Below are 15,267 nucleotides of genomic sequence, written 5' to 3' on the forward strand. Positions count from 1 at the left end.
TTTATGGCAGTATTATTTACATTTTTCTTCCTGTGTGGCTTTCATATGGTAACAATTCATGGGCAAGAGTTTGAATCTTCAGCAAGAAGGTTTTAAAACACAGAAACATCTCTTCCTCTGAATCACTTTGTAAGGAAATAAATAGCAGTGATGGTTCCCCTGTTTCAGTGGCATGCCACGAAAAAATTTGGAATACCTAACACCTTTTCCAAAATTAACCACAACAGGGATCAAGGTGCACACCAATATATAAATAATATAGCAACAATCTATGAGCAATCATGGGTGTGGCTTCCATATATGATTCAGAAAAAAATAACGAGCTGTGTGGATGAAAATAGGCATTTGGGTGGGGATTATGCAAGGCCTGAATTACAATGCAGGATGGGTGGGGATAACACCTCTTTCAGTTTACAAAGGCTAATCACAAGCTCAGCAGCCAGAAACCTCTGCACTGCTATTTAACAAATATTACTAAGTATAATTAAGCTTTGTATGCTAGATTTTCAGTGCTAAGGAGCTAAAAGAAAACAAAACAAAAAGCCACGTTTTCAGTTTCATATGAACATAACCTGCTTTAGAAAGCAAGCTGTAAAGAAAAAAAAACATTAGGCTACCTTAAAAAAATTAAAAGTTTAGCTCAGGAAGTGCAGCTTTAGTAAAGCAACAACTGTGTCTGTTGCAGTCTGGGAGTGAATGGAAAATAGTGACGACAATGATAAGTAATTTTAAATGACTGCAGAATTTAATTATGTTGTCAATCAGCATACTTCCAAGTCAGGTTTATTTTCTGTTTTGATTTATCTTTTATGATGCAAGACAAACTGACAATCAAGAAGCTTTCAAAGGACCTCCCACTAGAGCTCTGTGTTATTCCCTGCCATTATCTAAGAGCAATTTCATGTGGTGAAGTTAAGCTAAAACGTTTTTTTAAATTAGCAGGTACTAACACAGCCTCTTCCTTTCAGGGAAAGGTATAAATATGGAGGGAAACTTCCTGTCCTTTAGTTTCCACCTAAACTCAGCTCCTCTGGGTTAATTTGTTGGTCTGAAAGTCACCAACTGCAGGTGTTTCACTAGCATCAGAGCAGCCAAGCAGCACTAGGCAATACTTAAGCTTAACACAGAGCAGATGTGCAGATGTTTCCAGCTCACACTGGTTTTGAATTTGCTTTTTTTTGTGGAATTGACAGTTCTGAGCTTGGGGGAGTTCACCCCCCCAGCCCTTTTCACCAGCTTTGCTGGCAGCCACATCTCCCTGAAGTCTGTTCTGTTATCATGGGTTCACTCTAGGTCTGAATCCTAGAATTGGCTGGGTTGGAAGGGACCTCAGAGATCATCAAGTCCAACCCTTGATCCACTCCCCCCGTGGTTCCCAGCCCATGGCACTCAGTGCCACATCCAGGCTCTTTGGAAAGATCTCCAGACACGGAGAATCCACTACTTCCCTGGGCAGCCCATTCCAATGCCTGATCACCCTCTCCAGAAAGAAATTCTTTCTCATCTCCAACCTAAACCTCCCCTGGCACAACTTGAGACCCTGCCCTCTTGTCTTGCTGAGAGTTGCCTGGGAAAAGAGCCCAACCCCCCCCTGGCTCCAACCTCCTTTCAGGGAGTTGGAGAGAGTGATGAGGTCTCCCCTGAGCCTCCTCTTCTCCAGCCTCAACACCCCCAGCTCCCTCAGCCTCTCCTCATAGGGTCTGTGCTGGATCCCTTCACCAGCCCAGTTGCCTCCTTTGGACCTGGTCCAGCACCTCAATCTCCTTCCTGAGCTGAGGGGCCCAGAACTGGACACAGGACTACCCTTCTGTAGAGTGTTGTGGTCCCTTTGCTGTCTCCTGGGACCTGTGCTCCTCAGTACCATGGCTGGGGGGGGCCCAAGAGGCAAGAATGATTGGTGGGGGAAGGTGAGCAGGATGTCTAGCCCACTTCTTGAGCTGAGAAACTATGGGAAGCATTGCCTCAAATGCTCATCTTGCTTCCCTGCTTTAACTCCAATTCCTTGATTTTTCAGCCTTCTGTGTATGAAGCTTTAACTGCTTTGAAGTATGATTATTCCAGTCAAATCTCTCTGGCAAGGGGCTTCCTCCTCAGAGACAAGCTATCAGGCCTTGCCCAGGTGAGGCCAAGCTCTAAATATTCAAATGTGATCAGGCTCTTGCAAAAGCTTGTTGTGTCCTAACAAGTCTTATCATGTGTCAGGGGATGAGCAGAGAAATGTCTTCTGGCCAGAACTTGCAAAGCTTCCCCACAGCTTTCCAGCCTTAATTACTCACTTGGAAAACAGAAGAGTATTTTGCATCATGCAAACTTTGTCCCCCAAAGCACAGGAGTCTTGTGTCTAAGGAAATACAAGTGAGACTTCAGCTGTCTTGGGCAGTGACCCACGTTACATCACCCAGAAAGAGCCACTGAGCTGTGGACCAAGACTTCTCTGAAACTTTCCTGCTTTGGATTTTTTTAAGGGAAAACAGCCAAGTTGTTCAAATACTGTAAGATGTAAATGACTTTCTTCATACTGAAAAGGCATGAGACCTGCTGGAATGTCTTGCTTGTAGCCAGGCAGTTCCAGATACTATTTTTGATTCAGGTTCAGTCTGTTTGACTTAAGTAATAGTTGCACTCAAAATTCATCATTTAACTTCTGGAGTGGGACTTAACATTGTGAAAGAGCTTGGCTACAGATTACAGAATATTTTTTAATACTCAGGACTGAGTAGACAGCACTTTCAGAGGTATGTTGAGTCTTTTTCTAGGAGAAAAACTATAATGGAGAGTAGGTTAAGTCTTACACTTTCTTGGTATTTCAGCAAATATTATGTAATGCCACTCAAAAGCACAAGTCCTTAAAGCATTTCAGCACTAAAATAGAAAAATAGAAGTAGTCTTATTCTGAGGAAGTAAAAGCATTAGCACGAAAGGTTTTAGCCCAGTGACTGGGGAACTTCCATTGCTACCAGAAGTGGAAATGTGTGCCAGGGTGTGGTGCTGGGGGAATTGGAACAAATACCCCATTAGAAGCCTTTCTGGCTTGCCTTGTGCAAATCCTGTGCAATAGCATCAGGCTGGGGTGAAGTATTAGGACAGAAAGATTATTCCCTAATTGTATTCACGGAAAGGATGAGAGCTGGCAGCAAGGTGCAATTGCTCAGCCTTGCAGCTTTATTTAATCCAAATGCCTCAGACATCCAGTAACACAGAATGCCTGGGATGGCCTCCCTGTTAACAGGGGTTAAGTTCTCAGGGTGTCCCTTAATGTGCCATTCTCCCAGACTCTTCAAGCCAAACCATTCCCACTGAGAGCAGGGAGGATGCTTACTCTCAGGTATCTGCATGGGGAAGCTGCTTTTTTCCTCTCCAAGAGAGGCTTTGCTACTCATTTTGAGAGTAATTGCTCTGAAGGGCTGAACTGAGACCTGAAGCCTTGGGGAATTCAAGTGCTAAAGGGGCAAAGAGCAGTCTGTTCATCCACATGAACTAAAAAAAGGGTGTTTGAAATACCAGGAATGGAGTGGGACCCAAAAGTGAAAGCTGGAAGAGATCTGCAGGGCAGTTGCTTTAGGCTGAGATGAGAGCTGCCAAGATTCTGCTCAGTCTCCAGAAGGAATAAGCTGCATTTTAGCAGCACTGATCTGCTTCCTGCAGGTGTAGCTCAGAAAATGTCTTATTTTGGGATCCTAGGGTTAAGGCTTTCCAGATTTAAGGGGTAGGCTGCAAGTACCAATTGGGCTTTATTCTAATTGAGAAATATCCAGGAGGTGGAGGGGAACCTGGGCTTTCAGTAGGATGAGTGTTACAGTCAGCAGCCTTGCACAGGATTAGATAACTTGTTTATGCTTTGCAGGCCAAGCTGCGTGGGTTCTGAGTGGACTGGCACAGCATTAGGATTTTAAGCACCTAGATAAATAAGGCTCAGCAATCTTGCCAGCTCTAAAAGCCAAGTAATTAGGCATTACTGAAAAACTCCATCTGGTATTTTTTCCAGTGAGTACAAAATAACTACTTTAGTCTGAAATAAGCTCATTCATAGCAAAAGTGAAGGATTCTGGACTACCAGATTGAGGCAAGTATTTTCCTGCATGCTCAGATAAAAAAAATTGAAGTTGTCTGATGCTTTGTATCTTTACTAACTTCATCCACAGCTCAAATAATACAGTTAAAAACACTTGCTTTGTGACAAATATTCCTGATATCTTTTTTTTTCAAAAATTACTGTGCTGTCCTCAAGCTTCTTGCCTCCTCAGACTATGAGTAGCTCAACTTTATTCACCCTTAATGTACAGTTTTGCTCTTTTTTAGCTTTAATTGAAGACAAGCACACTGCTGACCTCAGTTTTCTACCTGATGGTGCCAAACGTGCTATGGGTTGACTACAGAATTAACAAAGGTTATCAATAATGAGGCTGAATAACTTAATCCTACAGGATGTTTTATTGCCAGCACAAAACTAGAGACACCATGCTACCAATAGCAAGGAGGAATTAAAATTAATGGTGTGCAAAGTGAGTTATTGAACACTTCAGAAAGCTCAATTAAATGCAAGCAACATCTGTTGCACATTTAATGTGACTGAATTTGAACTTCCCAGGAAATGCAGCACTCAAATGCACTACTCAATAAAGCAAAAACAAAAATGTATCATAAATAAGTATTTTATAATTTTATTAAACTCAAGACATGACAATATTCAAAATACAAAGTGAATTATTTTTTTATTCAATACTGTACAGGATGCAGAAATATCAGTGCATTTCTATAGCATGTATTTCACCTTCATTTAGTTTGTACTAAAATAAAAAGTAAGCTTTAAAATAGCTCAAAAATCTCATTCAGCAGTTTAAACTGTAAACAGCTTGTTTATTTCTCTTAGGAGGAACATTCATCTCTGTGCCTCCATCAATGAGCACCCTTTCTCTTGTGCTTTTCTGCAAGAGGATAAAAGTAATCAAAATGAGCATGAGAAAACTGCTAATGCACAAATGTGGCATCTTGGTGAATGTCAGTGGATTGCTGAGGTGCCATGAGGAAAAATTAAACAGCAAGAAGCAGCATCTGAAGCAGCCAGAGATGGGACTGACACTGTTCAAAAATGGAATTATGTTTTTTCCTCATACCCTCCTCCTCCTCCCCTAAAATACTGAATAGGAAGCAAAACACAAGACCAGCTTGTGTTCCATTTCTTTACTTAATACAGTCAGAATTTTGGACTCTAGGTGAGCATGTAGTTGTTACTGCCTTATCTAACAGCAACACAGAGCTGCTCCTATCCTCTGCCACTTTTGGGATACTTCCATCTGTTTCTAGGATCCAGCAGGAAAAGAGCAGCAGAGGAGGCTTAGCAATAGCTGGTCCAGGTCTCTCTCCTAGGAAAAACTGCAAAACTGAGCCAAGTCTGTCTAGCAACTGAAAGAATCCACAAACCTAACTCACTTTCAAAGTCTATTAGTGTCAAATTAAGTTGTAAAACAGATTAATCTTTTGAAATGCACTTCCAATATGCTTGCCAAGTCTCGAAGTGGATATCAGATCTTGCAGTTACCTTCTTACCAGGTTGACATCTCCTAGTCAAAAAGGACAGAGTCTGTTCTCAGCAGTTACTGTGTGAAAGAAATTTTGGAAATGCACAATACAAAACCTGTGCTGTGTTATCTGCTCTGCTGTCAGCTTTGTAATTGACTGGTAAGCAAAGTTAGATTTAATTTATTTTTTTTTATAACATGACTACCAAATATGTTCATCTAGGTAGCATCTCACTGGCCAACTGTGACAACCCCATATGTTTCTCTAGAATCTTTGTAGGTTTTCAGCTATATGTACCAAGACAAAAAACAGTCTTAAACACATCAGAGATTTGCAGCATATGAGGACTTTACCCATCTACTTTCCAGCTCTCAGAGAACAAACTTGTCCCACTCCATTATCTGAGAACCTTTAGAACTTTCTAACATGATCAAGTTCAACTCCATGAGCTGAGACTGCTCCCAGAGACTACGGGGAAACAACATAAGAGAGGTGTTTTCTTTTCAGATGACCAGCTATGTCCATTCTAGGTTTGGAGTCCAGCTTTATGGGGGCTGAAGTGGCTGTGCAGTCAGCAGGCCAGGACTGAACCTCTGTGTTAGAGCCACTTTCTTCTGCTTCTCTGAAGAATTTCTCATACTTGTCCAAATACGGAGGCCTCTCAGGAAGCAGGTAGTAGTGTGTGGAACTGGCCTTCTTCCCATTCTCAATAATTGGAAGAATGCAAGGGACCCTGTTGGAAGATCCTTCACTGTTTTGTCTTTGTAGAGCTTTGCTGCTGACATACTTAGGATCAGGAGCAAAACTCTGGGTGGGGGGCATAACCCCGTTGAGGTATGATGGGAGGCTTTTGGGACTTGGTGTACGGGAGTTGCTGCATGACAAAGGTTCTCTTGGGGGTACTTTTGGGGGCCTGTCCTCATCACTGTATGCACTAGAAGCAACTTCTGCTGACCACCTTCTGTAATCTGGTTTGAGAGCCCTCGGAGGTATGGGAACTCTTGGTGGAACCTCTGGTTTATCTTCATCTGAGTTTGGAGAAGCCCTGTTTAGGTGTCCAGAAAGTCTTACTACTGGTTTGTTAAGGGATCCAGCAGGTCCAGAGTGGGACCTCCGCAAACGTCGATGCAGCTGCTGTGGAGGAGGATAAATACTGGATATGTATCCATTTAGGCTTTGTGTAGGGTTGGTATCTTCTGGTTTTGGTCCTGTAGGAGTGTCAAAGTAGGCATAGTTGATTTGTCCACAGCCCCTGAAACTCCGCCGGCTCGGAGTACTGGATTTAAAAGGAGGAAGTTCATAATCCTCTAACAAAAAGTCAGTGTCTGAGCTAGTCAGGAATTCCACCTCTCTGTCTACCTCATCTGGAGTAGGGTCTTCAGAAACAGGCAGAGGGGGGAGTGGCCTGGAGCTACGGTCGTTGGAAGATGTAGAAAGGAACTGAATTGGCCCATTTTTTATTGGCATGTGAGGTGGTGTTTCCTCTGAAACACAGCCCATGGCTAAGGACAGTTTACTGAAGCTGGGAACAAAACGCTCTTCATATTTGGAAACTGGCTGTTCATTTTTGGGACTTACAGGAGGGGGACTGGATTTCTCAGCTGGGACCTGGATGCAGCTTTCAGCAAAGCTGTGGTCGTTCATGGAAGCATGGTTGGGAGAGCGCCCTGAAAAAAAGGTGAGAAAGTCTTAAAACCACTTATTTTAAGGCAACTCTAGTGCATGACTTTGCCTCTGCATATTTAACTGTTTAATTCCTTCTAATGCAGCAATAAGTAATGTCTGCTTAATGACTCTGGTAGCAAAACTCAGCTGTTAGAGATCTTTTCTGGTTGTGGATTTATGCATTTAATTAAGAGAGCAGACTACCTTACTGGTTTAGGCCAGTGCTCCAGCTAAATGAGGTGGTTCAAGAGAGCTCAAACATAAACCAGACCAGAGTTGCACCTACAAAGATCCCAGGAAAGGACTAAGAATAAATGCTGTTTTGCTAACTGGCTTTTTTGTCAGAAGTGTAACAGCAACTCAGCAGCCTCTAAGCCCTAGGAAAAGGGGTTTTTCTTGTCAATCACATAATTTAAAATATTTTGGAGGTTTTTTTGTTTGGCTTGAGTAGTAATATTCTCTCCCAATGTTTCTTTTCCATCACCAGAGGGCAGCCTTTTATACAAAACTGAAGAAATCATTCAGTGTCTTTGTGAAGACCTGAGGATTTTTTTTTTTTCCAAGACAAATCCCTCATGCTATTTAATACATATGTTGGCCTTCAGACTTACCAATGGATGTTAAATGTTGCTCTGTGGATGGATTCAAGTTATATGCCACTGCTAGAGGGTCCACGTTAAAGTAAGTACTGAGAAAAAAAAAAAACAAGAAACCTTCACTGTAAGTAAAACAAGGCTCAGTACTGGTACAAGTATTCTTAGCACTATCTCACATACTTGAGACCAAATTTTAGACTCACTTTTCAAATCCATTGTGCCTACCCCAGCAGGTTTTCAGACTCCCCATGCCTTGACCAGTGTGAAGGAATCCAGTTTTTAATGAGACTCTCATCTCCTGAGCAGCAACTCCTGCAGTGGACATTGTGCACTGGGCTCTGGTGATGTTTCACAATCCTAGAAATTCACAGTCCTTGACAGATTTCCTGCAGTTTTCATTCCCTTCAAAAGAGAGGACATAATGATCAGAAGGGCAGACTTGGTGAGGTCATCTCTCAGCTGAAATTTCAGTTAATTCAAGGAATTACACAGCCTTCTGTCCTAATACTTGTGAGCTGGAAAACTTTATCAAACTTGTTAATTTTTGTCTGTTTGGAAAACTACAGTGCAAACCAGGTTAACTTCCTTACAGTATTAAATTGCATATAAAAATATGTTTAGTAAAGCTATTGATATATGGTAACTGTCCAGTTCTTGTATATGAACTGCCAGTTCAGGCAAAATAAGTTTTCTGTAAAAATCTCTAACTTTCTGCTAGGCATCTATCTTTACTTGTAGTTTTGGTGATGAGTTTATGGGTTCCAGTATAGCCAACACAGAACAGCTTAGTCTGTTTTCAAGTATTACCTTTAAATAGCCTAACAAATAGCCTTTGTTACAATAAAAAGAATTACTGACTACATAAATCAGAATTCCAAAGCTTCTTTTCAATCAGTCACCATTATTAATAAAAAATTAAGCATTAAGATTCTTTAAATCAGCCTCAAGTCTTCCAGCTATTTCAAACAAATAGGAAATATAGTGATTTTCTCTGATTTGAAGTAATCTCATCTTAAACTGTCCTGCTGTGTGCAGATTGATTTTGAATGAGTGAACAAAGCTTTATCTGGCCCATTAACAACAGCAAAAACGTGTTGGTAATTGCTTTACATTGAGTAAGTAATCATAGTCTTAAGGAACAAGCTGATCCACAGGGATTTATTTAGGAAATTCAGAATGCATTATTGGGGAGGAGAGGTTTGGGGAGGAGGAAGGGAGGTGGGAGTGTAAAAGCAGCTGACATTCTGAAGGCAGGAGAAATGAAGTCTGTGTTTTATCTACACAAACATCCTAAATTCAGCAAGTACAATGTGGTGTTATATGGGTATTAAAAAAACAAAAACAACCCCAAAACCCCAACCTAGCTCAAACAGTTGAACTTGTGTACTTTTTTTGAGAATCAAGAATATCACCAGTTTCTTAATAACAATTTCCTTCTTCCTCTTCTCTTCCCCCCCTCCAAAAAAAAGGAAAAATTCCACCTAAAGAAAAGGGACAGCTCTATCAGTGCAGTACAGATGTCAAGAAAATCCTTCACAGGATGTTACTGCCAGAAAATGAGGTACAGAAACAGGTAATTCTTATACTTATGGTAGATCTTTTCAGCAGCCAGGTGCCCCAGGATTAATTTGCAGTCTAACACCACTATTTGCCTTTTACAAACACTTGGCTGAGAAAAAGCAATTCTGTGCTTTTCCAAGTTTTAATTGGGTTCAGTATTGATCATCTAAGCAAACAGCATGTGCAAACCAGCTTCTGACTGCATATGTTTAGAATGTGAAAGATCTCATCCCATTATTTTTAAGATGGTTTTCTTCATGACTACTGGTGAGCACCCTTGTGTCAATGGAAGTGGAATTTTTATATTCACTCCCAGAGACTCCCTGTATTTTATCCAGGCATTTTAGGAGAACTGGTGGCTTTAATGAAAGCTAACAAACCAGAGTTCTGTCTGCTGCAGTGGAGTATTAGTTCTACTTAATTCATTCCATTCTGATTTTAGTACAGCATGTTCTTCCTTTACAGACACTATCTTTAAAAACTAGCTTAACCCTGGAAATTTTTACATTACACACTGATGGGAAGTGCAGCTTTCTGTAGTAAAATTAAATATAAACATAGAGCCCAGGAAGCAGTAACACAGTTCTGATTAAATTAGTTCAAAATCTCAAGTAGTCCTGCAACAGTCATTCTTTCTTGCAGTTCTGTGAGCAGAAATAATGTCTGCAGGGGAGCAGATGACTGGAGAAATCCATTTGTCAGAAGAACTAAACAGCACATTCAAGTACAGCACTGATTCTACAATTACTTCCTATGATTTTAGCACAATTCACAAAGAAAACATCCATCACATCAGCTCACACTGTACTGAGCAGTGATTTTTCATGCCTCACAGATCCTATTGTGTTAGCAATGAATCTGCAAAAGTATTCATGAAGGAGAATGAATTAATTAACTTAAGGCTCATACCTATGAAAGAAGATGTTCCATTTAAGTATTTTTAGAAGTCAAATGCCAGTCACAAGTTGAAAAATCACTGATAGAGAACACTGATTAGTCAGCAAATGACAGAACTCCACCTCAGTGCATGTACAAGATCTGACAAGACCATGAGCAAGACATTGATTATGATATAAAAAAATGAGACAGGAAGGGGGGGGTGGCAGTGGTGGCATTGCTGTAGTTTGAGAGCACATGTAATGTGCTTGCTATGATAACATACAACCCTTGCAGGGCTTGTTAAGAAGCCCAACCTCCATCAGATCCCATGCCAAAAACCACTGCTAGTAATTACTGTGTCAGCTTTCTGAACACTGTCTAAATCTCAGCTCTCAAGACTGATGGTTGCACAATTGTCTCTCTGAAATCCCTCTGAAATGATAAGCTAAACTTCTGGAATAGACTTAAAATATTTACATGCTCTAGGAAAAGGTAATTTTCACTTGTTTCAATCGGCTCTTTATTTGTTAAAAATAAAGAACAGACACGTTTTGTAGCCCTAAAACTTGCTTGCTTCTAACAATAACCTCTTTGTGAATTCACAGAAGGTGACTTGCCATGCCATTGCAGTGGGAAGCTGTGAATGGGCTGAGTTATGAAACTCTCCTCCTCCAGGCCTTAAACGAGGAGTATCAAGGAGGTAAAGCATGTGCTCTTTCACTAAACTACCTACTTCCTTTTTAGTGGAGTCTACATCTAGAGTTGGGGCTTCTATTTTACAACATGCATGAGCTTGTTTGAAGAAACAGTATCTTCAGAGGACATGTAATTGAGAACAAACCATTTTATAGTGTGTTTATAAAGCTGAGCAGTATGTATTTCATGAGCCTGCTCTTTCTTCTACTGATTGGCTAGAAGAAAAATATAGGGAAGTCAGACATTAATATATAAACACCATGAGTTTCCACTCTGTTGATCCTATCTTGTTCTCCTTAAAGATTTAAGGTTCTAGCCATACATAAACTACATTGCTTGAGAAAAGGGACACAATGCAGTAATAATCATTCTGGATCTTGTGCTTGTTTGCCATTCATTTGCAAAGAAGAGGTTTCTGCTTGTCTCATCTCCTTGTGCATTTGAGCACGTTTGAGGATTGTAACAGTTTCAGTGTTATCCAAAAGAACGTGGCTAAATTCAGACTAAAACTAGAGCACTAAATTCAGACTAAAACTAGATTAGTACAGGGCAAGTAAAAGCCAAGGCAATTCACAGGTTTGTCAGTGCATTAGGAAGCTATCAACAGCCTCCACTGTAAGGAAAGGTAACTGCAGAGGATGTACTTTCATCATTCATAAACCAATACAAATTATTCTAAATGCTAGAGATTATTTTTTAAGGCTAAATATAACTTTATATTTGAACTGATTAGTGATTAATAATAAGATGGATATAGGTAAGCTGAAAATGGTCAAATGTATCCATAAACATAGGGTGAGGAATGAATATGGGAATACATCAGAATTTTTCCAAGATTAAGCTGAGTTACATGAAACACCCAATATCCAGTTTACATCCTGATGCATATCACTAAATACCAGTGTTATACCAAGATGAGTCCTTTATTTAGACAATAGTAAGCATCTGCATACATTTTAGCTCAAAACCTATCACTGATCACACAGATAATCTTGTTAACTCTGTTCCCTTCTCTCCCAGCCCCAATGCCACCAAATATTTGAGGCAAGTCAGAATCATAATAAAGAAAACCTTTCTGGTATGCTCAGTGTAGACCAAAGCATGCTCTAGAATGTTTCCCTTTAATAGGTATGGAGTACAATTTACCACACAGCTTCTAATGCCTGCACAAATTTTGGACAGATTTATTTATAAAGGAAAACTCTTGACAAGCAGCTTACATAATTTTTTTTTTTTTTGTAAGAAAAGGGAACAAGGGGAAAAAAACCAGAACCCAAACCTAAGACCTACTTACTACTTTTGGGAATGTAAGCAATGTGGCTACCTTAAATCCACAACCTATTTTTGCTCAACTTGCCACCCTGTATCTTTAATAAATCTCAGAAGCAATTCACAGGAGGAGGGGCACATTTTTGCACTACAAGTCATCTGCTCCAGCTAGCTGTTCCTTATTTGACAATGTGATGTAATTTCCTTTTTTCCTTTGACTTTCTATTTAATGTAAGTACCTGAGAGAGTCACCCCTTCAAATACTGAAGTATTGCAGATTTCTAATTGGACTTTTAAAAGCTGTTAGTATACTTTATGGAATTCCATATATTTAAAAAAGAAATCCTTGTTTTCTAGTGGTCATATCATCCCTTAAGTGCTTTTGTCTTTACAACTAGATGAATGCTCAGAAACCAACCCCCAGCAGAAACAGCCTCATGAGAGGTTAGTTTAAATCTGTTAATAATCAGATGTTATTTACTATGCACCAAGCCTCCACAGTACAGCTCAGTATTCCTTGGAGTCACAAGCCAAAGCAGATACAGGCCTCAGAAGATTTGTCCATTTATATGAATTATATTCTTTACAGTTATTAAAGAAATGAGCCATATTCTTAGCTGTGAGAGATTTTTCTGTGCCTTCTGCCAACCACTCTCTGGTAAAAAACTTAAGATTTTTTTGATGCCTGAGTAAAGATAGATAAAAATGCTGCTCAAATCATTGCAAATAATAATTATTTCTACAGGTATATCCCAGATTATGACAGGCATAAATTTAAAGAGACAAATCAACTGAAGAGCAGGCAATATATTTAAGTTATTTCAAGGCCAGGCTGGATGGGGCCTTGAGCAACCTGATCTAATGGAAGGTGTCCCTGCCCATGCAGGGGAGGTGGAACTAAATGATCTTTAATATCCCTTACAACCTTTGCCATTCTGTGATTCTACTGATTATAAAAGATCTTTTGGAATATATTAAAATAACTGCAGTTCATCAGTTAATTTAAAGTTTGAGCTACCATTTCATGGTCCTCCACAGCAACTGGGAGGAACCTGTAAATTGCCAGCAGAAAACTAATAATTAAATAGCAAGACAAATGCCTTGCCTCTGCTTGTCAGATTTCAGATGCATGCTTCAGGTAAGGTATGGTGCTTCACCCTTCTGAAAATTTAAATGTGAATATAGCCAGCTTACATTCAGGAAATAAAAATTCCTTTATAGCTGACTCAAGATTCATAACCAGAGTGTTAGACACACTGTGATAAGTTTTAATTCTCTTCCAATACAGAGAAATGGAACTGCTCTCCTCTGAAATAATTCCTGTGTTGCAGAGGATGGCAAACAAAGGGCTACCTCAAGAAAATATGCCCTCTCAAAATACAGTTTTCTACTGAAAATTTAAAAATGTCCCATATAAGTTAAGGGAAGAAAACCAGGTTTGTGCATAAAGTAACCCCGGGTGAATTGGGCAGTTTTGTTTCCTCTTTTGAAGTTTTACTGGCTAATAAACAGAACTCAGGAATACACTGGTGATGCAGCAGCATTGCTCACCAGCCTAACAAAGATGCGAGTGTCCCCAAAGTGACCAAACAGACCTTGCCCCCAGAGCCTTTTCAATCCAGTTTATCAACATATAATTAAGTACTGTTATCTTTAGATCAAGCTTAACAAGTTTTTTGCTTATTGTTTCAGCACTACTCCACAGGGTCCCTGCTCAAGTGAGACGGAGACCACTGAGGGGTGCGTGGAACCCCCGCAACACCGGGCGAGCTCCCGCGGGGCACCGCCAGAACTTTCACAGCGGTGTCTCCGGACCCGCACACGCGGAGTGGTTATTTTAAAAAAAATCGAGAATAAGCTTGTACGCGAGTAGTAAGTCATGAAGAAATGTTTATTCTAAATTAAGCCATCCTAAATTAGAGCTCGAAGCGCAGAGCCTGAGCCCACAATGCGGTCTCTGTTTACTCACAGGAGCGAAAGGAGCAGCTCGGAGGCGACCGAGAGGGAACACTGATACCGGTTCGGGTCAGGAGCTCAACGCGTGGCATGCCACGTTGATTCCCAAGAACGTGGCTCCGGGCACCGCTGGCCCCGGCGGGTCCCACCCAGCGGGACTTGGGCCGCCGCATCAGCGCTTCCATCTCCGGGACGGACGCGCTGCCCCGCGGCGGGCAGAACGCGGACACCGCACCAAGCCGCCCCGCACCAGTCCCGCAGGTAAGCGGCACCGCGGCGGGCCCGGGCCCCCGTTCCTTCCCTTTCCCCCCCCCCAACGCTTCCTCGCTCCTCCCCGGTGCGCTTCCCGGGCCGCGGGCCTCCACCACCCTCCGCGCCCGCTGGCGTGGGCCGCGCTGGCACCGCGGCTTCGTGCCAGGGGCCCGACCGACCCCGGCGCCGCGGCCCCATCCGAGTTCCAGCGAACCGCGGAAGCCCCCTCCGGCCCCTTCTCCCTCTCCCAGGCGGCAGATACGGGGCGGCCCCGGGCCGCGGCCGAGCCCTGTGCCGGGCGGCTCAAGTGCGGGCGGGCCGGAACGGGCCGAGGAAACCGCGGCAGCGAGGGGCACCCCGCAGCTATGGCAACGAGAGGCGCGGGGCGGCGGGAGGATACCCCGCGGGGACCATCACTCACCCCGAGAGTGTCGCGGAGCTCCGCATGTCCCCGCGCAGCCGCCGGCGCCTCACGCATGCGCCGATCCGCGGCAGTGCGCGGTCAGTGCCGCGCCGCGTGGAGACAGCGGGAGTTATAGTGAGGGGCGGAGCTGGCGGGGAGCCCCGCCCGGGCACACGTTGCGTTCCGGCCGGGAAAAAACCTTAAAGGGGCGATGGCCACGCGTGGGCTGGCAAAGGTGCTGTGGGGGTTTGCGGGTGGGTGGGTGGGTATGGGGCTCGCCGGGAGGGAAGAGGGGCGGGTGGCGGGAGCTCTGTCCGCTCCTCCGAACCCGTCCGAGGGAGCGGCCGCCGGTGCGTCCTCTGAGGAGAAATGCCGCCTCCGCTTAGGTGCCCCCTTCCCACTCTCTGAGCGGGCTCCGGGCGCGGATGTGCGGGGTGCAGGGCTGCCCGGGAGCTGCTGCTCGGGGTGAGG

The 15,267-nt window shown here is 42.7% G+C and overlaps 2 protein-coding genes across 10 annotated transcripts in view; one reads left to right on the forward strand and one right to left on the reverse strand.

The window, feature by feature from the left end:
• Positions 1–5,711: 5,711 nt before the first annotated feature.
• ERRFI1 (ERBB receptor feedback inhibitor 1) lies at positions 5,712–14,900 on the reverse strand. Of its 3 annotated transcripts, none has more exons than XM_030463756.1 (4): positions 14,815–14,900; positions 7,985–8,183; positions 7,797–7,873; positions 5,712–7,187 (listed from the first exon to the last, which is right to left on the reverse strand). In XM_030463756.1, the coding sequence occupies exons 2-4, from the start codon at positions 8,104–8,106 to the stop codon at positions 5,989–5,991; spliced, it is 1,398 nt and encodes a 465-aa protein (XP_030319616.1). In that variant the 5' UTR covers positions 8,107–8,183; positions 14,815–14,900; the 3' UTR covers positions 5,712–5,988. The 3 variants fall into 3 exon arrangements, with proteins under 3 accessions (XP_030319616.1, XP_030319617.1, XP_030319618.1); XM_030463757.1 differs by lacking the exon at positions 14,815–14,900 and adding an exon at positions 14,155–14,238; XM_030463758.1 differs by lacking the exon at positions 14,815–14,900 and having other exon boundaries at positions 7,797–7,898; positions 7,985–8,092.
• Positions 14,325–15,267, forward strand: part of SLC45A1 (solute carrier family 45 member 1) — a 51,133-nt gene continuing 50,190 nt past the window's right edge. For 3 of the 7 annotated variants that reach the window (XM_030463745.1, XM_030463743.1, XM_030463739.1), the window contains exon 1: positions 15,062–15,261. The gene's annotated coding sequence lies outside the window, so the exon portion shown is untranslated. Of the gene's footprint in view, positions 14,403–14,891; positions 15,032–15,061; positions 15,262–15,267 lie in introns of those variants that run through there. The other 4 variants (XM_030463749.1, XM_030463747.1, XM_030463750.1 and 1 more) reach the window with 4 other exon arrangements.

This window comes from Calypte anna, chromosome 21, assembly GCF_003957555.1.
Source record: "Calypte anna isolate BGI_N300 chromosome 21, bCalAnn1_v1.p, whole genome shotgun sequence".
Lineage (NCBI taxonomy): Eukaryota > Metazoa > Chordata > Aves > Apodiformes > Trochilidae > Calypte > Calypte anna.

Bases quoted from the DNA above. Each gene is read 5' to 3' on its own strand.
- ERRFI1 (XM_030463756.1), bottom strand. From the start codon at position 8,106: ATGTCCACTGCAGGAGTTGCTGCTCAGGAGATGAGAGTCTCATTAAAA. The intron at 7,874-7,984 runs GTGAGTCTAAAA...TTTTTTTCTCAG, and splicing joins AGGCACAATGGATTTGAAAA to TACTTACTTTAACGTGGACC. The intron at 7,188-7,796 runs GTAAGTCTGAAG...CCTTTTTTTCAG, and splicing joins GCAACATTTAACATCCATTG to GGCGCTCTCCCAACCATGCT.